Below are 27,765 nucleotides of genomic sequence, written 5' to 3'. Positions count from 1 at the left end.
GTCCCCGCGTGGCTGCAGAAGCACCTTTACTCCAGTGATTTACTTCGTTTTGCCTGTTTACATCCATTCATTAGAAACAGACCGTCCTGTCCAGGTAAATGGGGACAAGAAGTTCCAGCCACGCGCTGCCACCTGCCAGAAGACCCCTGGGCAGAGAGAGGGGTCCTCAGAGCCCCCTTGAAAGCAGCATCTTCAGCACTCAAGCCAAGTCTCGATGAACAGGTGCACGAGGTGGTAGACCAAGAATCAAACCAGAAATAGCCAGACTGAGCCACCCCCATCAATGATCCGGCTGCCAGAGCGACACTTTCTTCATAAGCACGCTGGGATTGTTGTCATGCAGCTGAATTGTTTATACAGATGAAGCTCTCCGAGACTCTCGGGGAAAGCAACTGGGACAGAGCTCATTATTAGCACTGTTTGACTTCAGTAACCCCAATCAACTGCAAGAACACTGAACATAAACAGAACGCAGCCATGAATCACAGAAGGGACACCCGGTCTGGTTAAACAAAGCGTTATTTTAATTTCAAGATTTTATAAATATATATTTACAAAAGGAAGGTATCAATCCAAAGAGTTAGACAAATGTACAGCTCCCGAGTATTGCTACAGTACAGGGAGACATAGAACATTAACGCGATCCCACAATTTACAGTGCCCATTATTCAAAAAGAAACCACATTCTTAATTTAAAATACCTCATCAGAAGCTCACACTACCCCCCGCCATGAAAGCACAACCTGCCTTGAACAGTTTGACGTGACAAGAAGGACCTGACGCCTCTCACACAGAACACACCACTGTCTGCCACCTAGGTGAACACTTCGTGATCATACTAATGGTTTTTCCCAGCCCGCAGACCCCTTGGGGAGCACAGCTGGAGGACAGCACGTTGCGTGGATTCAAGAAATTAAGCGCCTTGCGGATGAGCACAGTAACGCCAGGTGTTCAGGCAGCCCCAACAGGCAGGTTACCCGAAACACCCTTTGGTCATTGAACAGTGGAAGGCAAACAGTCCACATCCAGCCTCGGCTCTCGTCTAAATGGGCAACCCTGAACCAGCTGCACGGGTGTTACGAGCCCAAGACATTCTCTGCACGTGCAGTGCAGCGTCCTGGTAGCCCTGCCAGCCACACTCCCCACTGCCTGGCACTGCGGGACAGTGAAGAGCCTGCAGACGAGACCACACCACATCCTCGTGGCCTCAGGAACACAACAAATGCATTTTTTCTGCTGTGCAGCAGTGGCACGAAACCAGGTGGCATCGCTGCAACAGCTCTGTCACCACCTGCTCCCAGGTTCACTCCATCTCTGACACCGTGTGTGGTGTGTGCAGCTCTCCCTGTGGCCTGGTTTTACTCTGCCTGCGCTCTCCATACAGGCACAGGCCAGCAGGTAAAAGAGGGACTTGCCATAAATCCCGAGATTTAATCAAGGTCCTGCGTAGATGTTACTGAGACCTCCGGGAACACTTCAGATTAGTAAAAGACCAGAGCTGCACACGTCACTTCTGCAGTTTCCACAAGACTTCACCCATCTTCCTACTAAGCCAACAGCAACATTTCCCTCACTGCAACGACCTCAGCGCCATTCAAATCACAGAATGAGAGATGCAGAGCCAAAAAAGAGCTGTCTAGACTTCGTAACAGAAGCAGTAACGACCTCCGAGAACAAAATGCAGCTGAATCCACAACTGAAATCTACTTGAGGTCCTGACTGCTGGAGAGGTGGTTCCTGGGCAAGAGACAGCTCAGCTTGTGCATGGTTTTTCCGAAGGATGCCTGGCATTTCCATCCAGTAGGTATACACCTGTACCAGAGCCATCTAGCATGTTTTTTTGATTTGAATTTCAGACAATTTAATTCTAACTAATCAAACTAAAGAAAGAACGTAAACACAATCTGCTAGTGGAGAACCGAATACAAACCGCTAGGAGTGTTAACAGGAAGCCTTGCACGATTTATTTACTTCTTTTAATTCACACCTCGTTTACGCAGCTCCCACATCTCACTGTCAGAGCAACATTCTCCGTTGTTCACTTCTGTGAATCCGATCTGGCTTGAGGCTTCCCACCACTCAAGATGCTGTTTGGTCATCTTTAGCCACGGTCTGCAAAAGAGAAAAAAAAAGTCTATCACAGGAGAAGTGTGTGACTCACTGCCGTGATTCTGGGACATTCCTACCAGAGACTGAAACCAGACTGGGCCTTTGGGTAACCACTGCAGTGGCAAAAGCACTCAAAACCAAATACAGCTACAGAAGAGCATAAACCCAACAAACTGCCAAGAATGAGGGTTCATCCGTGTTTAAGCTTCTTATCACACTAATGACAACAGCTTCAGTAAACATCCGTCAAGCTGCGGCAGCCAAGCCACCTGTCCCCAGACGTCTGTGTAAAAGAAAGCACCACAGTCAAGAAACTTGGGGAAAGCAGAAGTTCAGTGAACACCTAGAGGTTGAACAGCGCATGGCAGAACCTCCTTCTGCAGGGACCTATGGAATGAAGGAAATCTGGTGCTGGGGCAGAAAAGGACCTGATGAGAAGAGCTAGCTGGAAGTGAGAATACAAAAGGCAGCGGTGGGCCTTCTACTAAGAGCTATGCACACTGCAGCCGTGCACTGAAGCACAAGGACCAACCCAACACCCCTCCAGATACATGTTTTGGGGATTAGCACAACCTGAAGAGGAAGCAGTGCAATGCAAGGAGTAATTTAGCAACGTGTTATCCAAGAGCAGCGGAGCTTATCAAACGCCATTCCATTCTGCCACTGTTTTCCCTCTGTGCTCCTCGTTTCCAATAGACCAGCCACATTCAGTAAATTCCACAGCTCTAATAAATAACACAAGCTCCCGATATGCTGCAAATGGAACCTGGTGCCAGTAACTGGCAAGTTACTCTGATTTAACCAAGGGGTTCAAATTCACCAGGAGCAATACGTGAAGGGTCCCAATACAGAACTCCAACAGCTTTTTAAATCTTTCCTTTCATGGCTCAGGCAGAAAGGGAGCTTACGGACAGAAGCAAACAAGGGCAGGGTTTCCAAAACCCTGGAAATCTTACCTGCCGCAAGAACTGCTTGCCGAGATAGCTGGTTGCCATGCTGGTCAGGTTCTTCCTACTGCCAACTTTGCACCTGATGTAACCATAGAGGTTGGCTCCCTGGAGAACTACTCCCATTATTACCACTGCCTAGGACACAGGAAAAGCTGCAGTTGATTTACACCGACTTATTGGCAACACGCAAAATCTATCACCGAGCTGAGGGAGGCAACTCACCAGCCACTTCACTTTGAAAGAAAAGAGAGCACTGAAAGCAAATATCACCCAGATCATCGGACAGCTAATTAGACCTAACCAGAAAATTCGGGACTCTGCTTCCGAGGAGGATTTACTCCCTTGTGCTGATACCTGGAAACAGAAAGTAAATGAAGATTAGCAGGCTGCTCTATCATATAGATCACATCATTAAAAGCAGACCACACTTTACAAGCCTTCTGAGTTTTGCCTCCATACAACATTACTGGGTGCTTTCCAGGCCAACTTCTACATCACTAAGATACTTCTGTAACAGAAGGTGTTTCCATTTAAAGGGCCCTTTTGTCAATCTTCTGTCAGAAACAGCAGAGGCAGTAGCAACAAATCCTCTTGGAATATCTGGGGCTAAAAGGCCATAGTAAACTGGGGAAGCATTGCGTTTACCGCATGATTGTTACAAAGCACAGAAGCAGCCAGATGTTTTCCACCTTTGTATCATTTACAGACAACCAGAATATCACCCAGCCTACCACTGGGAGAATACTGATACACCCAGCCATCAAACCAGGGTAATTTTTACAGGCACACCTGATTCACACCATTGATTTTATAAAAACTTTATTGAGCAGAATATCCCAATCAAGCATTCACTTCTTCCTATCAATAGCTAAAAAACCTAGACTGGCTATACAACATATGACTAAACTTACTGCATCACCTACTTTTCAGCTGTTCAGCTACTTTTTTTTTTTAAACCACTCCCTAACATGTTCGTTTTTCTAAATTAGCACAGTTTTGCAAAAGAATGTGTCTGCAGTAAGGGCACAAATTCAACTGGAGAAAGGGTTAGGGTCAGGTCTCTACACCGCTACAGACTGCAGGAAATGAGCTGTCCCTCGAACCAGAACTGCACACCAGAAGTGCTGTTAGCTCCACGCATACAGAGGTCAGAGACAAGGACCAGAAGAGTAGGTACGTGACATGATGTGAGGTGCCAACAAGAGGCACAGCAGTAGCCCTACTGAATGCAAGGGAGCAGCAGCAACCACAAGGAATGCTTTATGTTGCTTTCTAGTTCCCATAATTTTCAACAGGCTGCAAGAACTGTATCAGCTGTTCCACATTCACACCAGAAAATGTCTGTGTTATTGATGTGATGTGGGAACCTTCACTGCATTTTATATGAACCAGTTACTTGCATGAAGTCAGATCGGTACACCATGAGATTTTTTTTTTAAATAAACCAAAAATAAAAAAACTTGAAGTCATCCTCATTCGGTAGCCCACATGAAACAAGCAGGTGGGTACAGATCTGTGGCTGGAAGTACAGGTCTGAATTATGCTATTTACCATCACAAGCATAACTGGTAACTAACAGGGGTTTGATAAAACTGAAACAATAAAAAGAAATAAAAAAGGAATTTACCTTTCTGGACTCAAATATCCACTGACTTCTACCATCATCATCCACCTGGTTCCACCAGCGAAGACCAACCATTAGTCGCCCTGTGACATTCTGAAATTTAAAAAAAAGAAAAAAGAAAAAAAGAGCCATGAGCTTTCAATTTGCTGCTAAGAAAACCCATTAGACAAACAAATCCTTGGAAGCGTTCCATCTCAGCACCAGACCCAGGAAGAAATGGCAGCTTTCAACCCCAGACTTCACCACTGTCAGCTCTAAAAGGAGCTTTAAATGTTGCTGGCAGCAAATGCTACTTCTTACACCAGCAGCAGCAGCTGGAGTAGACTTCACACCAGTCTGCACTCTCAGTGGCTGCACTAGTTAACAACGCTGGCTGTATTTTAGCATGACAGGCATCACACTGTAAAGATCTTGTATTTTGTTGCTCTTAATCTTGCCAAAGTTCAGCTGCTTGGGTTGCTGCTTTCAACGCTGCTCTTTTGCCCCACATGAGAAAGCAAGATTATGACATTTTTACATCCATAGCAGTCTATTTTCTGGTATGTTTAGTATAACAATAAATTATTGTAGTTACATAAAAGAGGCATATTTGTGGTGATTCTAAAAGGATTCTCCTTATAACAAAGCCTGCATCACCTTAAAAGGAAGGCTGACATAACTTCTGTTTGAAAATAGAGAAAGCAACTACACAGATTTGAATTATTATTTCATAATGCTTTGCAATGCACCACAGTACTTAGGGGTATCTCAGGTATCATTCTGGTAGAAAGGCACAAAGAAGCTACTTTTGGGGGGACAGGAGCATCACCCTGTTCAATTATTCTTATATCACTATGCAAAGATAACAAAATTCTTAGAGGAACTTACCTTTACAGCCCAAAAGTCACATGACAAGAGGAGGATAATTGTCACCATGCAAGCAATAAAGCTGCTAGTTAAGAGCTCACAGAGCAGATAGACAACTATCGCACTGACTCGGAAGAACAGGTGGAAAAATGACGCCACCGGATGCCTGGAACGAAGCACAGCACAGTCACAGCCCTTTCAGACAAGACTGAAGCAATTTCAGAGAAATGACACTGCAAGGTGATCTTCTCCCACCAACTCAACAGCTAAGGACCAGCATCGTTACATGAAAACAGCGTGCAGTAACCGCCAAAAATAGAGGGAATAAACTGACTGGGAGCTCATCGTAAGGAGGACACGTCCCAATTGCAGCCAAATCTCGGGTGCAAAGAGAATTGGGTGAGGAAGGGACGGGGGAATTTCACCTGGTGTTTTACACGGTACATTTGAAAACGGTTTTCTGACTGAAGAACCACCAGGCTGAGCTGAAGAAAGCTCCCATTTCTCGCCGTGCCCTTCCTTAGCCCTTACACACCCCCAGCTCAGAACCGCGCAGCGCTGAGGCCAGCCCCACACTGGGGGCAGGAAGCCGCCTGCGGGACCCAGCGGCCGCCCCTTGTTGCCCCCTCACCTCAGCTTCGCCTTCTTGGCTCTCCGGGACGCCTCATCGTCCGCGTCGAACAGGGACACGTCCTCGATGTCGTCGCCGCTGTCCTGAGGGGGGGGACACACACACGGGGGCGGTCAGGCCGAGGGGCGCCGCCACCCCCCCCCCGCCTCGCTCCTCACCCGACCGCGGCCCCAGCCCCGCGGCGAGCCCGAGCCCACCCCCACGGCTCCCCACGGCCGGGGGCAGCGCCCAGGACCCCCCCCCGGTTATCAGGAGCGGTGCGGGAGGGCCCGGCCCGGGGGGGGGGCCCGGGGGTCGTCGCCGCCCCCCCCCTCCCCTCAGCCCGGCCCCTACCTGCCGCAGCATGGCCGCGGCCCCTCGCTTCCGCCCGGCCGCGCCACGTCACCGCCTCCCGCCAATCCCCAGGGAGGGGGCGGCGGGGCCGCGCCTGCGCGCTGCGGGGGGGTGACGCCGAGAGGGAGGTGGAAGGGCGGAAGTTGGGGGGGGGAGGGGGGAGGCGCTGTGAGGGCCTGTGGCGGGTTTCTTGTCAGAAGGGGCCCTCCTGTGGCGGGTGGGGTCCCTGCTGCCTGCAGGCTGAGCTCAGCCCAAGCCCCTGCAGGCAGTTACAGTGTGCCCATTGCCAACCTCCTGCCCTCCCTCAGCCCCTGCCCGTGAAGGACTCACAGAATCACAGAATTTCTAGGTTGGAAGAGACCTCAAGATCATCGAGTCCAACCTCTGACCTAACACTAACAGTCCCCACTAAACCATATCCCTCAGCTCTACATCTAAACGTCTTTTGAAGACTTCCAGGGATGGTGACTCCACCACCTCCTTGGGCAGCCTGTTCCAGTGTCTCACAACCCTTTCAGTAAAGTTCTTCCTAACATCCAGCCTACTCCAGCAGTAAAACCCAATTACCACAGCCCGACTCACCCATCTTCACCACTTTCTGCCGCCCGTGTGGTTTTACACTGACACTCAGTACTTATTACCAGTTCGTTATAATTTTGGGGGGTACAACTATTGTTATTGGTCACTAAACAAAGCCCAGGGACTGAAGCTGGAGAACACGTTAGTTGTTTTCCTGTTTTTCAATCACCACCCTGCTGCCTGGGGGTCCCACAGGCATTCACCTCAAACCAGAACTGCTGGCACCAGGACCACGGGCAGAAGGATCCTGCCCCCAGCCTCTAATGCAAGGAAATAGCAGATTTCTGGTACTCTGGCCCAGAAGCTGAAAGCTGTACAACTGGGCGAATTTTTGTCTTCCCAGCACAAGCCAGTTCAGGTCCTGAATATTAGCAGAAGCCATGCACGTTTAGGTGTTTATCCACAGAAATAAAGGAATACAAACCACTACCTCTATTTGGTTTAAACACAGCAATTATTTTCTCAGCCCATATTTCTTTAGCTTATAAACTCTAGTCAGTGTATATAAACTTGAACAATAAAAACTCCATTCAAACAGCTGAGCCATATCTTTTGTATAGTAGTTTTCCAACAACAGTGCTGTGTTTATAGTGACAACAGCTCTAGCAAGATCAACCCCAGGTGTGGCTTTATCCAGGAGTCACTTCTTTCACTACCTTGAGAAAGAGATGAAGGTACCAATAATGATTCTTAGGCAAACTTACAAGAGAGATGTCTTTCATACTTATTTAGAAACCACAGGGATCTTGACACAGCAGGCTCAGCTGGACACCATAAGGGAGCTGCCATGATTGTGAAGCCCCAGATACCAGTGATTTGTTGGACTACTCGGTTATCTCAGATAAAAGTATTAAGTCCAAGTTCAGGAGCAGGTATCTTCCCCTCCTTAGTAAAAGAGTCTGTGGGTAGGCCTTTAGCTTTCCTTAACCAGGCCTTCTTGCAAGCTTTTTGATGATCTTCTAAGAGCTTTGCCTGGTTTGCCTGACACTGTGCTATAGTAGCTGCCTCGTGTGCCTCCTTCTGGTTTCCTGTCAGAAGCCTGAACCCACTGTCAGCTTGGACAGAAAATGCACAAAAGGGCTTCTTTCCCCCGTAAACTGCTTCATTTTTCATTTGTGCCATCCTTGCGTGTGTTGACTTGATCAGTTCAGAGGTTGTACAGAGATTGCTAAGCTGACCCTGCTCTTCAGGGCGAGGAGTGACTTTACCGTGACCACTGTGAGCTTTCTTTTCCTGTAGCAAACCACCACGTGTCTTGGGACGTACAATGCATGGAGCGGGAATGGAGGAACTCACAGTGGGTCCATGCAAAGAATTTTTCAGTTTGAGCTGCAGCATTTTGGTTTCAAAGGGTGTAGAAATTCTTTTCATAGTCAGAGAATCACTGCGAGATCTCACACATTGGAGCCGGGCTGTCTGATCCTGTTTGTGCTGCAGAGGGGTTTTGTATATTTGCCTTTTTTCAAGGCATCGTTGCTGATACAGCGGAGCTTCCCAGGCTTTCCCAGTTGCTATAGGAGGCTTTGTACTGGAGTGGACAAAGGACGACTTGCAGCTCTTCCGCAGCATGTTGACAGTTAAGAGGAACTTGTAAGAGGACACTAGATAATATGAGTCCTTTTTCTTTTTGTGCTGCTGCATGGCTTCTGCCATGTCAGGATGTTCACGTACATAGACAGGAGTGCCGTATTCAGATGTGCCATCTGTTTTCAAAAACAAAACAACACTGAATGTAACTGGACACAAGGATATCACCTGTGATCACTGTTGGCAGGGCAGTACTCTGAGTAAGACCAGGGATGTATGCTGGGTTGATAGGCACGCAGACAGTCCACGCTTATCTACAGAACAGGCAATGCAGGCAACACACCAACAAAGCCCATTTCAGCTTGTTCATCTTTAGTCTTACCAGCAACACTGTCAGCACCTGAGGTAATTCTGCCTTGGTGACCTGAGGAGTGTTCATTGCCATAGTCCGTACAGGTCAAACAAAAGGTTGTAATTCTGTAACACAAGTTTTATTTATGTGGGGATGGCCTGGTATCCACCTCGTTTGAAGCTATGGTTTCTAAGAAGAATGAGGTTTCTCCACCACTACTTCCCACGCACCCCTTTCTTGTCCTAGAGTTTGTGCATTGGGAAAAGGCTTCAAGAAAAGGCAGTTCCTGGTAGAAACATGAAAAAGCCAACATCCAAGAACCACTCTGAACTACTACTACTCAGAGCTGCATTTGAGTTGGAAGTCACAAGGCATGCTTCACAGTCTAGCTTTAATGTCTGAAGTGATGTCAGGAGTGACCTGTGTTGTTTAACAGACACATTGGGATGGATTGTGTAATTATGCCATCAACTAAAAGCCAAGTGGAGATTTTAACAAAGACTGTACAGAACTCGGTGCCACAGCCTCACCATAGCAGTTAATTTGTCCCATTGCAAAGCAAAGTCATGCTGTTTGCATGTAATTGCTTTGCTGTTATTGCTAACCTGGTTAATTGAAGCTTCTGCCATCTGGAAATGTATTTCAGAGAACATTAAGTTACAGTTTGGAAAGGCAGAATACAGCAAAACAGACTAGTCATAGAATAGCCTGAGTTGGAGGGGACCAACAAGGACCATCGAGTTCAACTCGTGGCTCCACACAGAACCACCCAGAAACCAACCCCTACATCTGAGAGCGGTGTCCAAGCATTTCTTGAACTCCACCAGGCTCGGTGCAATGCCCACTGCCCTGGGGAGCCTGTTCCAGTGCCTAAGCATCCTCTTATACTCAGCCTGACCCTCTCCTGCCCCAGCTCCATGCCGTTCCCTCAGGTCCTGTCACTGTCCCCAGAGAGCAGAGCTCAGCGCCTGCCCCTCCGCTCCCTGTGAGGGAGCTGCAGGCCGCCATGAGGCCTCTCCTCGGCCTGCTCTGCTCTGGGCTGAACAAACCCAGGGACCTCAACCACTACACACACGTCTTCTCCTCTAGACCCCTCACCATCTTTGTAGACTTCCTCTGGAAGCTCTCCAGGAGTTTTGTGTCCTTCTTGCATTGGGGTGCCCAGAACTGCACCCAGCACTCGAGGCGAGGCTGCAGCAGAGCGGAACAACCCCTTCCCTCCTTTCATTGTCTGTCAAACTCTAAGATCCAACAGATTCTGAATTTAAAAACTGGGAGAAACTGTAAGTTTAGGAAAGAAATGCCATGTGACCAAGAACCACATTTGTGATCTCAGTGCTAACATTTTCAAATTCTAGGTTGACATGTTGCTGGCAACAATGGGACAATTTCCAGTGTAATATTTTAAACAGGATTTTCTGAGTAGCTGCTATCTATAAGTACTAAGTACCTGAACATATTTTGTACAGAATTCTCCTGCACATGATAAAGATATCAAAAACAGAATAAGGATATGGCAAAAAAAAAAAAAAAAAAAAAAGCCTGGACACCAGAGAACAAGGCCTTATAGTTGGAGTTGATCACTTTTCTTATTTGATTGATCTAAAGCAGCTTTTGCAGACTCTGCAAATGATCTGTTGTACCACTGCAAACCTTTCATCCAAAATGGCTTTGTTTTCTAGAGATCGCTACCTTTTGTTTAATCCATTTATCCATCTTAGGTGCACTTACTTGAAGAACCACTGCCCTACCTCGCTGTGACAAGTTCTTACCAGCACCTGCCAGGATCCTTACTGAACATGTTCTCGCTGGCCGTCTCAAAGCAAAAACATGGGGCTGTTGGTTACCAGGAATGAAAAGCTCTTGCTGTTGCTGTGCCTGAACGTGGAAAGTCCTTGTGCTCTCCTGTTGCTTGCAAGCTGCTGTTTTTTTTCAGTTCATCATAGAGAGATAGAAAACAAAAGAATACAACATCTCTAAGCTTTGCTGGTGTTAAAAAAATAAAATAATAAAATCTTAAAAACTGATGAGATTTCAAGTCTCTGGTTACTGCTTTACCTTTTATCACAGTTCTGAAGGTATAGGTGTTAAAAATAATTCACAAGTGTTTGAATTCAGAGACGACAGCAAAGACTGACTTTTAAAAAGTATTAATTGCATGTATATACAACCCATATTTTTGCCCCAAATATTAAAATATTCCATTCCCTTTTTCTGCAAACTGTACATCTTGTGCCAAGTACTGCTGTATCGAGGTAGCTGGCATTTGATGCTCTGAAAACTTTCTCAGACCATCAGTTTATCTGCAACATACAGTTTGATCACAGAACTGGAGAATCATGGTACTGTAGTAAGTACCTACTGATTTCTAAAATCTACATTATATTACAACATAAAAGGAGCCTCCTTATGTGCAACCACATTTCCCTGCAGTGGTAGATTCCGGATGCGGTGTCCAGTGCCTTTCTGGGAACTTTAATAAATAACACAAGCACTGAATCAACAGCATGTTTCCATGCACACCAGCTGTAAGAACATGAATAACAGTACTGAAGTATTACTTAGCTGAAAAAATGACTATTGTCTTAAGTGTGCTGAATTTACACCAAACCTCTCTAGAAGTACGAAGGTTTTACTAAAGCCTAGAAACAACAGAACCACTGAAATGCAATCTACCCAAATGTACTTTAAAAAAGTGGAAAGTCCAACTGTCGATTAGGATGAAGGCACTGGGTACTTGAAACTATTTCTAACTCATTTCAGAAAGCAAAGTCAGTGCATTGCAAAGGCTGAGTGTAGTATTTTGAGGCACTCCACAGTGTTTTGGCAGGCAGCTGTGGATCAAGCAAGACAACGTGAGCTGGTCAGCACCTTGCGTCTGCAGAGCGAGGCGATGCGTCTGGCCGAGGATGTGGCACTTGGTTTGCTGGGAGTGAGACAGTGTTCTGCTCAGAGGACAGGTCCCCTGCTTTTCCTTCCGCACCATCTCTCTGTCAGCAGCTAGGGTATAGTCCCACCTGACATCCTCAAACTGGAACATCAGCAGGCTACTGGGTGCATTGATCACCATCCTGGAGAAGGAAAGAGAAAGCTCGTCAAAGCAGAGGTATCATTAACACAGCAGATATTACCTAAAGGGCCCATTTGCTTGTGTGTAATACAAAACCTGAGGGTAATTAAACAGAACTGAGATAACAATCACTCCCCTTTAGGGAAGGGAAAAGCATTAGCACTTAGTCCCATCAATCAGATGCTGTACTTTTAACTCACAGAGTCTGCATGAGCTCTGTGGTGCTCTTCTCATTTCTCTCTACAAACAACTTCATTTAAAAATAATTAGGATGAAAGTTAGTGAAATTAATGAAATAATTAGGATGAAGCTGTCCCAACAGTGGAGTTAGATCAGTGTAATGCCAAAATAAATTGTAGGTACCATATTATCGGGGACATTTAAACCTGAATTAGATGGGTGCCCTGGGTCTGGCTGAGATGGAGTTAGTTTTCTTCCTAGCAGCCTACTTCCTGCTGTGTTCTAGAGTTGTGACTAAAACAGTGTTACTAACACACCGTTGTTTTAAGCTATCACTTACACCGGAGCTGGGAACCACCTTTAATTTAGAAGTGTGGGCATGAAGGAACCTGGAACGATTTTCCATCGGGAGCAGGTAAAGGCTTTGCCAGACCTTGGCTTGATTATTCAACCTCTTAAGAAATGTAGGTTCTGAAAGTGGCTTTACAGTTGGGTTTTTGTCTTAAATAGTAGAGAAACAGAAATGTATAGTCTGCTGAATGGACTAAGCAAATAATTTTCAACCATTTTTAATAAGAATTAGTTACCAAAGCAGTCCATAAGCATTAGAGTCCTTTAAACCTTATTTGTTAGACAGACAGTAGAAGGAAAAATACTTAATTCCTTAAATTACAGCATAATCTACCTAATTCAGTAGAGAGACTGATTGCAAGTTTTGTCACCAACCTGTTTCCTGCAACACAGAAAGATACTGGTTCCCCTCTGCTACTGGCCACCAACACTTTCAGGCAGCTTCCAGTCAGGTAGTTAAATATACGAATCTTTCCATCAGCACAGCCACTGACAACTCTGAGATAGAGAAACTCCAGAGACAGAACTTCCCTGAAAACACAACATGCAACTGTTAGTATGATCATCATGCCTTCTTCACAAGGAGACAAGATCAGCTACCTCATCTTGCAGGAGATGCAGTTGCCTGCCTCCATAACAAGCCAAAAAAAAAAAAAAAAGAGGAAAAAACCCAAACACCCAACATCCTCAGAACCACCACTGTGGTTATGACCATCTATTCCATGTTAAGTTTCATTTTTATGTTTAGGAAAGTGAATGAAGATACTAAGATGCAACATTTTCACAGATCTACAAAATGACATCATACATAGTTGGTAGGGTTCAGCACATAACACAGCCACTGCAAAAGAATACAGCATCTCTTCTTTACCAGTTAGCATGACATCCAGTTGGTTATAGGCTGGGATCCTTGAAGTTTTGGACTACACACTGTTACTGTCTTAAGTCACCTGTTTGTGAGCCAGTGGCTGTGTATTTGCTTGTTAAGCCACAAACTTTGTTTATAACTATGGGTTGCCTGATACCTACTTTGGGTGGCGGAAGGCTCTTAGGCATCTCTTAAGGTCTCCCACCATGCTCCATCCCAAGGCATATCCATCAGAGCTTCCTGTGGTGAGGTGCCACTGATCAAAGGACAAGCACTTCACTGGACCCTGGTGCCCTTCCAATATCTGAGAGTAAAAGAAAGAGGTGCAACACTGTCAGCAGTCCGGATGTAAACATGCCAAGAGATCTTACGGCACTCAATACCATCCTCATATACTATATTGTTTTATCAGGTGTCAGTGCAATATACAAATATACCCTGGGGATAACTGCATTACTTTGACAGTCCCTTAAAAGTCATATTCTGGGCTTGTTGCTGATGAGTTTCCATCATCATTATATAAGCTCAGTAGATGTTGGTGTACTGGGATATTTGTGATCTGCTGGGTGTTCACACCAGAACAGTGGGCTGCCCTGACCGTGGTGGAAGGGCACCTCCAGCCCTAAAAGCTGTTAGTTAAACCCTCCCACTCTCCTCTTAGGTTCTGAATGTTCCTGCAAGAGCAGACAGATGCATCTACAAAGATTAAATAATGAATGCATTTAAAAGCAAGGCAAATCAAAAACCCAGATTAGAATTTAGTTGTTTGAAAATCAGTTTTTAATATTATTCTTTTATCTATAATCCTGCAGTACATTAGCTTAGACTGTTTTGTCTTTTTATTTTTTAAGAAAGTCTTTGGAACAAGAAAAAGTCTATGATAAGATAACATAGATGATTTTTGATAGTTTAGCACAAAGTTATCTACCTAAGAAACTTACTTTGACCAGAGCACCTGTCTCAGCAAGCCAGACTTTCACCAGCCCTCTGTCACAGCCGCTGACAACATGGACCCCATCCATTTTAACACAAACAACATCGTTGTGTTTTAGAGTCTTGAGACATACCTCACTATCCAAGTTCCACACTGTCAGGATTAAAGGGGAGAAATATTAGGAGTCTTCCCCAGTGGTATATTTTTTTCTGAGTGCAATATGAACTAAAAGATGCTACTGGAATTACAGCTGCACCTTGTACCTGCAGCTCTGCTTGGAGCCAGGTGTTGACTTAAGAGTGCAATTACATGGCAAATTTCTTAAATACAAAGCCCTGAGATGGCACATCCTTTTAATTCTTAATCTATAAGCAGGTAACAAGGCAACCTTTGGCAAAGCTGCAAGCTGATACCACTCTCCCAAGACTGGCCCTACAGCCATAAAACCATTAAATCCAAATAAAAGCAACAGTAATAAGCATCTGCAGTGACACAGGGACCTTGTGTGTGCATATGTCCCCAGCTTAGATTGTTCTGGAAGCAGTAATACAAGACATTAAAATTCACCCTCTGATTCATACACTTGTTTTCAGACTCACACTGCACCCCCACAACTCCCAGGTGCTCAGCCCATTTGCTGCTGCCATTTGCCCTTGTCTGTGCAGCTCCCCTTGGCTCTCACCTTTCACCATCCCATCTCTGGCTCCTGACACAAGCCTCCTTTCATGTACATCCAAGCAGATGATTGTCCCGCAGTGACCATTAAAGATTTTCACGCAAGCACCACTGAATATATCCCAGCATCTACACAGCAAGGACCAGAAAGGAAATCCAGTGATTAACAACTTGATTAATGACTTCTTATTTCCTACTTAACAGGCCCAGCTCATCTCACACCCATGCCAGGTCAAAATCAGGAGGCAGCCCACTGAGGTAATGAGGATTCAGAATGATCAAGTCAGGCTTAGCGTTAAATTTTTACATTTAGTTTGTTCTTCCACCTCCAAATTGCCTGGAAATGTGTAGCCGGATTTCACCTCTGGCTTGGCTACTTTCAATTAACCTTCAAAAGCAGAGCTTTACAGATAAAGTTATTTCTTTACTGGCCGGTGCCAAGATGATTTCTGTCGACTTTATCTTGACAATTCAAGCATGCACTTGAACAAACAGCCCTCTTGGGGAGGGGAAGGGCAGGCAGGACAGAGCCTGAATCACTACAGCTCTTTCCCTTGTTGTTAAATGCTGTCTTTGAGGAAGATTTACGCTTGCCATGCCAGAGCTGTGGAGCTTTTCACCCCTCATCACAACACTCTTGAGATTCAGTGATAAATAAGACGTAGCAGCTGCTCATCTCCACTCCTTGTGTCAACACGCTGGACCTGGGCAGGAGCTACCAGGGTGCTGGATCTGCTCAGCACAACAAGACTTCTATAGAGTCATGGAGAAACAGGTACTGACCTCAGCAGGGCCAGAGCCTCACTGCAGGCACCTATCAGACACATACCTGGTGTCTTAAGATACAGAGGTTATATGAAAGTATCTTCCTATTTTATCATTCAGTATCAGGTGAAACTGGAAAACAGGAGTTCTAGGGGGGATGTGTTTCATTATCAGCTTTCCTTTCTTTAGTACTCCAATGAAAGTGATGGGAAGGAGGATTCATAAAGATTGGGGTGGTTAAGCTCCATTTTTCATGGGGATGGTAGCTGAGGCACAGGCCCAGGGAAGCTCACCTGATGCTGAGGTCGAAGCTTGCACTAAAAACAAACCCTTTCTTCTCATCAAGGAGCAGTGCTTTGATGCTTCCAGCATGGCCAGAGAGCAGAGGTGGCACTTCTCTCATTGCTGATATATCAAAAAACCTCACTTTTTGGTCTGTAGAGCCAATGGCTACCAAGTCTCCACCGCTGTAGTGAATTACCCTGTTTTGGTCTGATCTGGATAAGAAACAGTGATTAATGTGAGCATTCACCAGTTAACAGGGTCTAGAGGGGCTCAATACTGAGAGCTCCTCAAAGAGCAACTCGGTGGGCAATCTGCTTCAGGAGGCAGATCCTTTGGGGGGCACCACAACCAGGTCCCGAGTTCTGCATACCCAGGTTTGTATCTGGAGGGTAAACTTGAAGAAGGGTGGGGGGTCCTCCCAGCCCCATATCCCTTGTGATACTCCATAGATCCTAATCCTTGCATCTTCAAAAGTGACTGACTTTAGTATCTTTATAAAAAATTGATTTGATACTGAGGGCTGTTCATCAGTGACACTGAGACCCTCCTCCAGCCATACATGTCCACTAAAGGATTGCAAGGAACAGGACAAGTTTTCAGAAGCCAATGTTTGGCTCTACAGGGGTAGTGCAGAAAGCAGCCGGGCACAGCCTGCGTACCTGTCAGTGAGAACACGAATGTTGTAGGAGCCACAGAAAACGTTCCTCTCTTCCAGCTGGATCGTGTCAGTTTGCAGATCATGGTAGGCTGCCTGCAGATTGCCCTCCTCCTCCTTCTCCTGATGGAAAGAGAAAAAGGGAAGTGTTACTCAGGGTAAAGGGGAACACAGCATTACTCCACAGCATTAGCTATATCATCCACCACTTGCTCCCCAACAAGACCAATAGAGACAGAAAGTGCTGGTAAGGAACACCCAGCGTGCAGGAACTCCCTGGTTAGCACAGGAACAAGGGTTGTTATCCTTGCCTTGTTCAGTGGCAGTAGTGGAAGCCTTGACACCTGCACTCTTCATCTTTTGGGATAAAGGCCACATCTCTGTGCCCAGCCTTGCCAGTGCCATGGGGGGCAGCATTAGGACAAGGTAGAATTTCCTTCTGGGTATGGACGGTGGCTCCCGCCTGTGCAAGAAGGGGCTGAGCATGCATTGGTGCTTATGAACTGCTTGCAACTGTGCAAACCAGAAGAGCAAACTAAGTCCAAATTCACTGTCCTGTCTTTCAAGACCACCATGTCCTCCTTCCTCCCCAAATGCTGAGATGTGAAAAACCATGAAAGGCAAACCACCTCCAACATACCTTTGTTTTACCTTCACGACTGCAGCGTTTCACTTCAATGACGTGTCCTTCTTCATCTGATTGGGGAATTGTCACGTTGACTATTTTAGCATAGTTTGAAACTGCTCCCCTAGGGCGCAACCCCTAGGATAAACCAGCAGAGGCAATGTAGTCACTGCAGAGCCCACACACATGGACTTTAGTCTTGCTTCGTCTGTGGTAGGTCTATACTAACCAGGGCAAACCTCTCTTCCCAGCATTGCTTTACCACATCGCAACCACCATCTCTGACTTCTCAAAAAGAAGCTCAGCATTTCCTTTTTCCATGTGGAGCAAATAAAGCTCATTGGGCAGAGCTACAGTGAGTCCCTATGGCAGCTACAACAATCCTCATTAGTTCCTGTAAGTCCAATATTGGCATTTGTGACCAAACTGAGTTTACTTGATTAAGAATTCTTGATTTTGATCCATTTTTTACAGTTCCAGGCTCTCTAAAGGTCAGTGAAGGCTATTCTGTTCTGCTTGTGACTGTATGAACTAACCTAGTCCTACAGATGGAATGAGGAGGAACAGGGTGAAGCTGGGAGGTAGCCTCCCAAAATGGCACTTCCCTCTAATTGTCTGGGCAACAACAGCAAAAAAAAATGAAGTATGTAGTAATGGCAGAAGTCCAGGCACCATACCTGCAAATACCGGATCTTATCCTGTACTAAGCCTTGACACACGTGCTCCCTCTCGACTTCTTTCACCAGAAAAGCCCAGTATCCACTCACAGCAGCACAAGCTTTAAGGGATTTTTGATCCAAAAGCCCTGAGAATTAAGAGGACAGAGTAGTGAACCCCTACCCATGTCAGAGGTCATCTGTGACCCTTAGGGGAAACCATCCTTGGAAAATTAGGGGAAGCTTTACCCAGGATGTACTGGGAGAGGTAAACTGGCAGGCAGCGAATGAAGTCCTTGTACTTGACATGAGAGAGTGACTGGAGCGATGCAGAAAGCACGGTGACATCTCCATGGGCTAAGGATTCAGGAGGTGAGGCAGATGCTGAATTCAGGCCATCCTGGATGAGGCACTTGGTGTTTCGAGGCCAGAAGCACACTGCTGGCATTTGATGACCTAGAACCCAGCAGAATTCACAGCCTTATAAGTGCTTGAGCTTCAGTGGTCACTAACTGTACCGTTGGTAGGAATATAGTGCAACAGTTTTCTCTTTACAAATGAGATATTTCCCCTCTTCTACCTCTGCTACAGCAGTCACCAGCACAGGAAGGTGTCTGTCCTAGACTTAAGGGAGAATATCAAAACAGCCTTATGCCAAATACATCTTTTTTTTTTTTTTTTTTCTGAGAAGAGTGGAAGACTCTTCCTTTAGCTGTTAGATTTCCTCTAAGAAAAATAGGATTTTTGTCATGACATTGCAGCAGGAAAGAGAAAAGGACAAATTTCTCTGTTTTTCCCTAGACAATGGAAAGACGAATACAGCTTATGCCCTTCTCCCACCACTATTTTTTTCTGACATCCACATCCACCACTGGTATCTTTGCCAACGTGCAGCTCCCCATAGTGTAGGGCTCTCCTTGTTTTTAGGGGCAGCACCATACACAGTGCCAGGCTGTAGAATTCTGATTGTGCTGATGGAACACCTTAAACCTAAGCGAGGACCCTGCTGCCATCAGTGGGCAAAAGGAGACACACCATATCTCATCACGTCTAGGAGCATGGTCTCCACGGAAAGACCACCTCCTTCTGCATGTCACTGCTCTAAACTTTCCAGAAAAGCGTTGCCGTGCTTTTTTCCCCACCCTCCAAAATACTCAGTGGTACCTGCAGTACCATGCTGGGCAACTCCTGTGGATGCTCTTTGACTGTCACGGCGTGTAGAAGTGCCAGCAGGCTGAACTGGAAGTGGCACTGGGGAGCCGGACTGATGACGCCTGCTGTTGCTGCATCTTCTTGGGGATCCAGGAGACGATCCGTCCGCACCTTCCTCCTCTGCAATAAAGCAGCACAGAGCAGAACCTCACAGTCACAGTAGGCACAGAGGCGAATTAGGGGACTGCACAAGTTAGAGTAGCATATTAAGCATCTAATAGGTAAATTACACAGTATTATTCATTCCATCCCTTCAGCCTACGCAGATTTAGCCCTTTCAGTGCTTTCTTTAGCACGGTTGTCGTGCCTTAAAACACTCAGCTCACAACCACCCCTCCCGCGACGTGCTGCCCACAGCGATTCCTCCCGGGTGGTTTTTCCATCTCCCCACCGCAGGCTGGGGTCCTCCTCCCGCTGGCCACCATGCAGGACGATGAGCCTCATGTGGCCCTGGGGTTTCTCCCCACAGCCCAAACTGGAAGGCGCAGAGACCCCAAAACCACGGCAGTAGTGCTGTGAGGCCAATACAGCCACACCAAGGTGACCGGGGGCAGCCTCCTCCAGCAGCCCCAGAGGGGACAGCAGCACCGAGGGGGCTGCCCGGCACCCAGCTCGGAGCCCCCCACCCCTGCCAGGGGCAGCTCCCAGGGGCCGGCCCCGTCCCCCGGTGGCGGCTCCGGGCCCCGCTCACCCCCGGGGCCCCGCTGCCGAGGCCGAGCCGGGCCGCTGCCCCCCCGCCGCGCCGCCGCCATCTCGGGCGGCCCCGCCGCGGCTGCCAGGCGACCGCCGCCGCCTCCCGGCCCCGGGCTCGGCGCTTCCCTGCCCGGCTCCAGGGAACGCGGTGCGGGGCCCTGAAGCCCCCCCTCGGGTGGCAGCAGGGAGGGGACAGCCCCTGGGTGCCGCCTGGGGTCTGGTTCCTCTTTGGTTGTAGCACAACGCTGAAGGGCCGCTGACACCCAGCACAGGGTGGGCAGGAGGGAGCCGGGGGGGTGTTTGGGCAGTGGCTGGGTAAAGGCGCTTTGTTGGTTTTGTTTGGTCAAAAACACGCTCCCAAGCTTCCCCGGATTGAAGGAAGACTTCATTTAACGATCCCACGAGTTAAAAATACATAAAATGAATAAAAATACATAAAAAGAATAAAAATACATAAAAAAAATACATAAAAAAGAATAAAAATACATAAAAAAGAATAAAAATACATAAAAAAGAATAAAAGCCGTGGCATCCATTGTTTGGGAGAAGGTGGGAGGGCTGAGGTAGGAAGGCAGGAGGGCTGAGCAGCACGGAGCAGGCAGGACAGAGCTGCGCCTCCCCCAGGGCTCACCCCACAGGGATGGGGGCACAGGGAGCCCCACGCACCCGGGGGCTCCCCCTGCACCCCACAGCTGTCCCAGTTACCGTGGGCAGGAGGCCCCATGGGGTGGGCACACGTTCCCTTTTACCAGGCAGCCAGGCCTGCAGCGGCTTCAGGCCTGCTGCACGCAGAGCAAATGTGCCCTGTGGAGATGGTGGTTTTGGGGCCGCCATCCCACAGACACCCCCGTGGTCATGTTCACTGTGCAGGATTTTGCTGTGACTGCAGGGCTGTTCTCCTGCAGCAAATCCCCCACATGTCACCAGAGCCGAGCACAGCACCGGGTGCCTCTGCAGGCTTGCTGGTCCCAACCGAAGCCTGGAGCCCCCTGCTTCAGCGATCACAACCCCACCTACAGAGGGGCATTTCTCACCCTGCACACAGAAACGCTCCTCTTACAGCACTACCTGGGAAATAATTACGTTTTATTTTTGCATCCACGAGGAACAGCAGCACCCCTCACCCTGGAAGTGCTGCCCTGGGCTGGAAGAAGCCCCCAGCACCCCCAAGCAGCACCCACCCTGACCTCAGCCATCCCAGAGCGAGCAGCCACATCTCCCCACAGTAGGGCTCCTGGCACCCCCTCTCCCTGCAGGAGCACCCCAGCAAGGCAAAGCCCACCAAAGCCAGCCCTGAGACCCTCAAAAAACACCCACACGCTGCTCCCTGCCCCTCTGCAGCAATCCTAACCCCCTTCATGGGAGCATGCCCTGCTCTGCCAAGCTTCTTCCAAAAACCCCTGAAATGAGATCACAGCTACACGGAGCTGAGCCGCACCCGAAGCTGTTTGCCAGAGGTAAATAGTGCTGTGAAGGCCATGGGAGAAGCACAACCCAGCAGCACGCTGGCTTTCTTATCTGCTCTGCTCTGCTCTGCTCTCCCACACTCTCCTGAACCACAACAGCTCTGGGCTGTGAAGCAGCCCTTGTACTGGGAGCAGGTGCTCCTTCCCCAGCTGCAACCATTTTCCTCGCCTGCGTGGTACCCCCCATAGCCAGAGGCTGGGGGTTCATGTTCTGAAGCAAGCAGTAAATTCCTGGGATACCGAAGATCCATTTGCAGTTGAAAACCACATTGGCAAATCAGCTGTAACCAACTGAATGTTTTCCTGGCTCAATCCATCCTGGGATACACAGACACACACAAAAAACAAACAAAAACGGTTAGAAGGGGGGAAAGATGAGGACCCCCACAGAAGGGATGTGCAGCCAAAGTCCCGTACCTGGAAGGTTTGGGGTGGGAGGGCCGGGATGCAGCAGGAAGCACCCTGGATTCCCGGGGCTGGCCGGGGACTCTGTGGCACAGCTCCCAAATAAACCATTCGAGGTGCCCAGCTGTGCAGTGCTGTGGTGTGAGCCCAGGCAGGGTCTGCATGCATCCCACTCATTTTCCCTTAGGGATTTAAAGACAAATAACTTTTCTTTAAAGTCCCAATGTTTCCTAATAAAGACTAGAACGTGCCTGGTGGCTGCCAACTCAATCCCTCATTGCATGGTAGGGTTAGTTAAAGATGTGGCCCCCCTTAAGAAGAAAGGAGTGACTTTGGTGCAAATTCTTCTTGCTTCCCAAACCCAGCACCCCTCTCCTACAGCACATTTCCCCCCACTCATCCTCTTTATGTTATGGTTGTCCAAGTGGTGGCTCACAAGAGTTTAATCAATGTGCATTGCAGTTGCTCACACAGCGCTGTGAAGGGCAGTGAAGGCTGAGCACCACCACCCTTACACCAAGAGGCACCACGAGTGTCCTCACAAACACCAGTCACAATAACTGCTTTTATTACAGAAGCTTTCAATCCCTCCCCAAAATCAGGTGCTGCCCCACTGAGTTCCAGAAGCTCCAGGCACAAGGAGATGAGGTTCAAGCAGAGGGGAGGAAAACCAGTCCTAGCGGCACTGGGACAGGAATGGGTAGGGCAGGGAGCCAGGATGCCCAGGGCCTGGTGGCAGGGCTGGGACGTGGCTCCTAGAGGAGCAGGAGCTCGAGGCCACCTCCTGCTTGTGGCTGCTGCCGTGGTGCTCGGGTCTGCACTGCTTGCTCTGCTTTGGGGAGAAGCGACGGCCCCGTCCTCCTCCCTGCTGGGACCATCTCCTCAAGGGCATGTACGCCGTATGGCAAAGAACGTGCCCAGTATCGCCTTCCTCTCTATCTTCCGCCACATGGTGAGTAAATCCATCTCCTTGGACTCTGTGGTGAGCTGGAAGCTGAAGCTCTGCAGCAGCGTCGTGAGGAAGAGGAAGAGCTCCATCCGGGCCAGCGCCTCTCCTGGGCACATCCGCTTCCCTGGGGGCACAGAGAGGGGGAAAATGAGCATGGTCTGATGGCTTTGGACAGTGCTTGAGGGAAACGCTGCATTTGGGGGAAAAAGGAATGGGTCAGGAGCCCAAATCAAGGAGGGTGCCCGCTGACGTGCAGCTCTTTCATCCCCAGCAGACCTGGGCACCGCAGCAGCATTCACCTGCTGAAAAAGCCATGAAGGCCTCGTGCTTCCTGAAGTTGCCCTTCTCATCCAAGAAGTGGCCCGGGTCAACTTCTTTGGGGTTCTCCCACTGGGTTGGGTCCATGTGCACTGAAGACAACAGCGGAATAATGGTTGTGTCCTGCGGGAGACGGGACGGGAGAGGAGAGACATCAGCACCACGGCACGGGGCTCTGCCGAGCTGAGTGCGCAGCGAGGAGCAGCTGGGGTGCAGGGGTGCTCCCCGATGCCCACCCACATCCCACAGCTGGAAACAGCCCCGAGTGATGGCTCTGCCCTACAGACTGTGCAGGCACAGTGCGGCCGGGTCTCACCCATGAGAAGGAATTAGCCCTGGCGTTATTCCTGGCGAGGTCTCAGAGCCCTCTCACTGCACAAAGCCTGAAGGAGGGAGGCTTCCCCCCAGGGGGGGAGCTGGCACAAGGGCAAATCTCACTCCAGCCCCGCTGCCATCCGCCCACGGAGGTGCAGAGCACCCAGGGTCACCTTGGGGATGGTGTGGCCCCTGAACTCCACGTCCTGCGTCGTCATGCGAGGGAAGCTCTCGATGCCAGCCCGCGGGATGCGCTGCAGCTCGTGGATCACCGCATTGGTGTAGGGCATCCTCAGCCTGTCCTCCATGCAGGGCGTGCGGACGGGGCCCACCACCGCGTCGATCTCCTCCTGGACCTTGGCTGGGGATAAAGGAGGTGCAGAGCTGCCGTGCTTTCCCTGCAAGGCCCCTGCTGATTTCTCTCTGGCCTCGCGCTAGGGCTAAGGGACAAGCTGGCAGAGGGGGAGGAGGCTGGAGCCCTTGTAGGGACCAGAATTAGGGTCTCTGTCTGCACAGCTGCCTGGATGGGGTGGGATCAAGGCTTCTCGCGGGCCAGCCCAGGGCCATCCCCGCAGGCAGGGACAGGGAGGAGAGGGGAGGCCGGCAGGAGAGCCCCCTGTCTGCCTGCATCTCCCCTAATGGTTCTCACCTTGGGTGGCCACACCAAATTTTTGGGAAATTTTGGTCTCTCCCCAGGTGGGCTGGGGCTCTGCCTGCCCCCTGCCTGCACTGCACAAGGACTGGACATGTTTTCCTGCCCTTACCTTGAATATGGGGGAACTTTGCCAGCGCCAAGATGAAGAAGACCAGGGTGTTGCTGGTGGTCACCGTCCCGGCACCAAAGAGGTCGAATACTGACATGACCAGGTCCTCGTCGCTGTACATTTTCTCCACGCTGCTCCTCTCCTGCAAGGGTGCAGCAGGGGGAGAGAATTCAGCCCAGTCCGGGTGATTTTCCCAGCTCCAGAGGACAGCCCTCACCCCCCGGCAGGCACGGGGGGCCGGGGAGGAGCTGAAATGAGACCTGGCACCAACCCTGGGAGCCTCCCTTGGGCTGTAAGGGTTAAGCCCCCCTGGGAATAACCTCCAGCATCACAACCCTTTGCCCCAGCTCTACCTTTTCCGCTTTCATAAGGAAGCAGTCGATGTAGTCCCGGGGGGAGCTGGGGTCCAGCGTCTGCCTGTGCTGCTCGACCTGCTCTCGGATGTAGCCCTTGAGGTTCTCGCACTTGGCCAGGACTTTCCTGTGCGGCCCCGGCAGGTGGAACAGGACACTGGGGAAGATGTTGTAGACCTGCAGCCAGAGAGGCACAGGAGGGCTCGGTGCCTGGCCAGAGCCCCCCACACCTTCCCTCTGCCCTGTCCAAGCCAGCCCAAAGCCGAGGAGCATCTCTGGGCTGCTGGGCACAGCAGGGGCACGTACTATGGCAAAGGGAGAGGTGAAGAAGCTGACAAAATTCCCGATCATGTCCAGCAGCTTCAGAAAGTTCGTGTCGCTGTAGCTGAAGTGGCTCCCGAAGACGACGGAGCAGATCACGTTGGCCACTGCGTGCCTGAACACCATTATGGGCTCAAAGGCTTCTCCTACAGTGACAGAAGAGGCCAGAAAGACAGCGGAAAGTCAACAGCTGGTTATCTGCTCTGACACAGAAAGTGCCCTTCGAGCACTTTCTTGTAGCTCTGAGCCCTGGGTGACCGCTGGGTCTCACAGCAGTGGAGCCGTGGACTGCTCAGCCTCCCTGATCCTAAATCCCTGCTCGGAGCTGGGGGGAGGGAGGCAGAGGCACCCCCAGGTGCTGTGGGCTCCCACTGCTCTACCCCAGGGGCTCAGGGGCTGCGGGGACAGCGCCGTGCCTCACACCCAGCCTCCACCTGCCCTGCTCTTGCCTACGATCAGCAAGAGCCAGAGGAGGGGGGGGAAGAAGTTTGGCTCTGTCGGAGAGGAGCACATCACCCCGATAAAACCCGTGGCACCAGGGCGCTGGTATTCACGCATTCCCAGAAATTTGGTTTCCTATTTCTGTTCTTCTGTCGTGAAATATTCCTCAGTGGTCCCCCACCATGCGCACCGCTTCAGGAGCAGGATCTCCCACCCTTATCTTCGAGCCAAGTTCCTCTATGAGTATCATCCACCCTGGCCACTGCCCGCAGCCCCGAGGGCCACCCCGTGTCCCATATTTCATGCCCCCAGGGGCAGGCAGGACCCCAGGTCACCTTGGAGGCTCGCCAGCAGCTCCACGAGGTGCTGGGCCTCCTGCTGCACCCGCTGCGACATGGAGCTCTTCCCCATCCCGAAGTCCCGCAGCGTGCTGAGCGTGAACCTCCGCAGCTCCCGCCACTTCTTCTCGTTCTTGGTGATGATACCTGGGGGGGGGGGCGATGGAGGCAGCTCGTCTGCCTGCCCCGGGGCAGTTCTGGGCTCTCAGCCCACCCGAGGAGCCGTCGGGTGCTACCGCAGGGACATCCCTGGTGTGCACAGCATCCTTGAAAGGCTGAGGATCTCAGAACAAAGCGGGAAGCCTGCAGTGATGGCTAGCAGGAATTAATGCTGCCCTCGAACAAGAGACCCAATAGACGGAGGGGTTCTCAGGGTGGGAAGTGGAAATGAGAGATTTGGGGTGCTGAGTCCCTCCCTCCCCACCCAGCTGCCATGGTTCCCAGGGAACCACGAAGCGTGCACAAGCCCAGCCACCCACCATAGTCGTTCGACAGATGTGCCATGAGGGGGATTTCAGGTCTGCCCCCGAACTCCTCGGCGTGGCCCAGCAGAGCGTCCTTCACGACCCTGTACCCGCACAGCACCACCGCCGGCGTGCGCCCCAGCCAGATGGTGAAGACGGGGCCGTACCTGTGGCTGAGCTGGGGATGGGGGAAAGCGGCCGTGAGCAGGGGCTGCAGCCCTCACCCCTCACTGCTTCGTGTCCCACCTCCCAGCATCGTCCCCGCATGCAGCGGAGCCGTGCTGGAAGGGGCAGCGGCACGGCTCAGCTGGAGGATTGGGGTCACTGTGTGGGGTCTGCTAACGGAGCAGAAAGCCAGAGAGAGGTGCTGGCTGTGCTCAAAAATACGGGGATTTTGGCTCTTCTGGCAGAGCAGGAAAGAGAGAAAAGAGAGGGGGGAAAGCGGTCACCTGTGTGACCCCCTTTGGTTTGGTGTGGGATGTGGATGCTGCAGGGAGCTGCGAGCTGCTCTCTTACCTTCTCGTAGCTCTGGTGAAGTGGCAGGATGTCTTTTTGCCAAAGGTTACCCACGATGGGCCACGGGGCTGGTCCCGGAGGCAGTTGGCTGCTCCTCCTGTGGCTGCTCCGCACCAGGAGGCAAAGGATGGAGAGGAGGAGGAGGAGGACGGTCAGCAGCACCCCGGGCACCCCAGCCTCCATCCTCACCCAGTGCCGCCGAGCAAGGAGAAAATCAGAAAACTCCCTCCTAGGGGAAAATCAGGAGTGAGCAGCGAGGAGCCTCTGCCTCCTGCACCCTTCCCGGCACCTTATATAGGCACAGCCCCCCCTGTGTCCCCAGGGCTGTCCCCAGGGTCAGTGACACGGAAACGCTGCTTCCCCCCGGCCAGCTGAGACCCGGGGCTCCGTGTCGCAACGCGGGGCCGGGAGGGCTGCGGGGCAGTGTGGGCACAGTACCGAGCCCCGGCAAAGCCCCCAGCCCATCGCCAGGTCATTGCTCCTCTTGGGGCTGCCTCGCTCGGTGCTGCAGTGACCGGGGGGACGTTTTGTAACGGGGGACTGGTTTGGCAGAGCCCAGGAGCCAGGCAGGCTTCCATGCCTGTGCAGGGCTTCGCTTGGGGCTGGGTGGGAATTTCCCACAGAGCTCATTTTGGGTAGAAAGCGGGTCAGTCCTGGGGGTGAAAAATAAACATGATTTTTCTGAAAGATTTTGGGTGTGCACTAGTGCTTTGACACAGGGGGGAACATCAGCCCAGGATGCTGTGGTTGTTGCAGGTGTGGGGTTCGCAGTCCTAGGGTTCCTCCGGCTTCTTTGGGTCTCCTCTGGGGACGGGGTTCAGCCTGGCTCTGAGCACCTCACTCTGACACAAGCAGCTCTGACACCACGAGCAGCTCTGGCAGCACACCACGCCTCTGGTCACCAGCTCTCGCAGCCCTCAGACGAACAAGCTCATCACAATTCAGGTGCCAGCAAAGGATGCGGTTCCTCCTGGAGCACAGGGCTGGAGGAAAAGAGGCAGGACTGACTCGCAGCAGTCCCTGCGATGGAAGGAGACCCTCAGCACAGGGCATTGGGTGATGTTCACCGAGAGGAGCCTGATCCGATGCTCGCCCCTGGCAGAGGCAGGCGGCACCAGTGCACAGGGAGCCAGGACTGCGTTTGGCCGACAAAACCAGGCAGGAGCCCTGCTCTGCACCTCGGGGCCATGTGGCA

At 50.3% G+C, this 27,765-nt stretch overlaps 3 protein-coding genes across 5 annotated transcripts; all 3 read right to left on the bottom strand.

Annotated features, from left to right (window-relative positions):
• Positions 1-501: 501 nt before the first annotated feature.
• TVP23C (trans-golgi network vesicle protein 23 homolog C) lies at positions 502-6,625 on the bottom strand. The gene is made up of 7 exons (XM_068655000.1): positions 6,494-6,625; positions 6,161-6,243; positions 5,551-5,695; positions 4,687-4,776; positions 3,282-3,413; positions 3,066-3,194; positions 502-2,112 (listed from the first exon to the last, which is right to left on the bottom strand). Exons 1-7 carry the CDS (start codon positions 6,503-6,505, stop codon positions 2,080-2,082), a joined length of 624 nt encoding a protein of 207 aa, XP_068511101.1. The 5' UTR covers positions 6,506-6,625; the 3' UTR covers positions 502-2,079.
• Positions 6,626-7,338: 713 nt separating this feature from the next.
• Positions 7,339-20,196, bottom strand: FBXW10B (F-box and WD repeat domain containing 10B). 3 transcript variants are annotated; one of them, XM_068654525.1, is made up of 13 exons: positions 19,180-20,196; positions 18,265-18,471; positions 18,037-18,164; positions 17,375-17,497; positions 16,739-16,857; positions 16,088-16,291; positions 15,037-15,158; positions 14,362-14,507; positions 13,582-13,724; positions 12,928-13,083; positions 11,823-12,022; positions 10,724-10,870; positions 7,339-8,775 (listed from the first exon to the last, which is right to left on the bottom strand). In XM_068654525.1, the coding sequence occupies exons 2-13, from the start codon at positions 18,461-18,463 to the stop codon at positions 7,910-7,912; spliced, it is 2,553 nt and encodes an 850-aa protein (XP_068510626.1). In that variant the 5' UTR covers positions 18,464-18,471; positions 19,180-20,196; the 3' UTR covers positions 7,339-7,909. The 3 variants fall into 3 exon arrangements, with proteins under 3 accessions (XP_068510626.1, XP_068510628.1, XP_068510629.1); XM_068654528.1 differs by having other exon boundaries at positions 7,343-8,775; positions 10,724-10,873; positions 19,180-19,373; XM_068654527.1 differs by lacking the exon at positions 16,088-16,291 and having other exon boundaries at positions 7,342-8,775; positions 10,724-10,873; positions 19,180-20,195.
• Positions 20,197-22,316: 2,120 nt separating this feature from the next.
• Positions 22,317-26,827, bottom strand: LOC137841543 (cytochrome P450 2C16-like). The gene is made up of 9 exons (XM_068654530.1): positions 26,571-26,827; positions 26,070-26,232; positions 25,588-25,737; positions 24,797-24,957; positions 24,491-24,667; positions 24,138-24,279; positions 23,547-23,734; positions 23,040-23,181; positions 22,317-22,864 (listed from the first exon to the last, which is right to left on the bottom strand). The coding sequence occupies exons 1-9, from the start codon at positions 26,751-26,753 to the stop codon at positions 22,674-22,676; spliced, it is 1,497 nt and encodes a 498-aa protein (XP_068510631.1). The 5' UTR covers positions 26,754-26,827; the 3' UTR covers positions 22,317-22,673.
• Positions 26,828-27,765: the final 938 nt, after the last annotated feature.

Source organism: Anas acuta, chromosome 18 (assembly GCF_963932015.1).
Source record: "Anas acuta chromosome 18, bAnaAcu1.1, whole genome shotgun sequence".
In the NCBI taxonomy this organism is placed as follows: domain Eukaryota; kingdom Metazoa; phylum Chordata; class Aves; order Anseriformes; family Anatidae; genus Anas; species Anas acuta.
Note: the sequence above shows the minus strand (reverse complement) of the source record. Positions and strands in the feature narration are given on the sequence as shown.

Coding starts and splice junctions, on each gene's coding strand:
- TVP23C (XM_068655000.1), bottom strand. Junction 4,777..5,550: donor GTGACTTTTGGGCTGTAAAG/GTAAGTTCCTCT, acceptor TTTAAATTTCAG/AATGTCACAGGGCGACTAAT. Junction 3,414..4,686: donor GGATATTTGAGTCCAGAAAG/GTAAATTCCTTT, acceptor TTCTGTTTCCAG/GTATCAGCACAAGGGAGTAA.
- FBXW10B (XM_068654528.1), bottom strand. CDS start 18,463: ATGCCAGCAGTGTGCTTCTGGCCTCGAAACACCAAGTGCCTCATCCAG. Junction 18,165..18,264: donor CCTCTCCCAGTACATCCTGG/GTAAAGCTTCCC, acceptor CTTAATTCTCAG/GGCTTTTGGATCAAAAATCC. Junction 17,498..18,036: donor ATAAGATCCGGTATTTGCAG/GTATGGTGCCTG, acceptor GGTTTATCCTAG/GGGTTGCGCCCTAGGGGAGC.
- LOC137841543 (XM_068654530.1), bottom strand. CDS start 26,753: ATGGAGGCTGGGGTGCCCGGGGTGCTGCTGACCGTCCTCCTCCTCCTC. Junction 24,958..25,587: donor GCTGCTGGCGAGCCTCCAAG/GTGACCTGGGGT, acceptor CTGTCACTGTAG/GAGAAGCCTTTGAGCCCATA. Junction 24,280..24,490: donor TCCTTATGAAAGCGGAAAAG/GTAGAGCTGGGG, acceptor GCACCCTTGCAG/GAGAGGAGCAGCGTGGAGAA.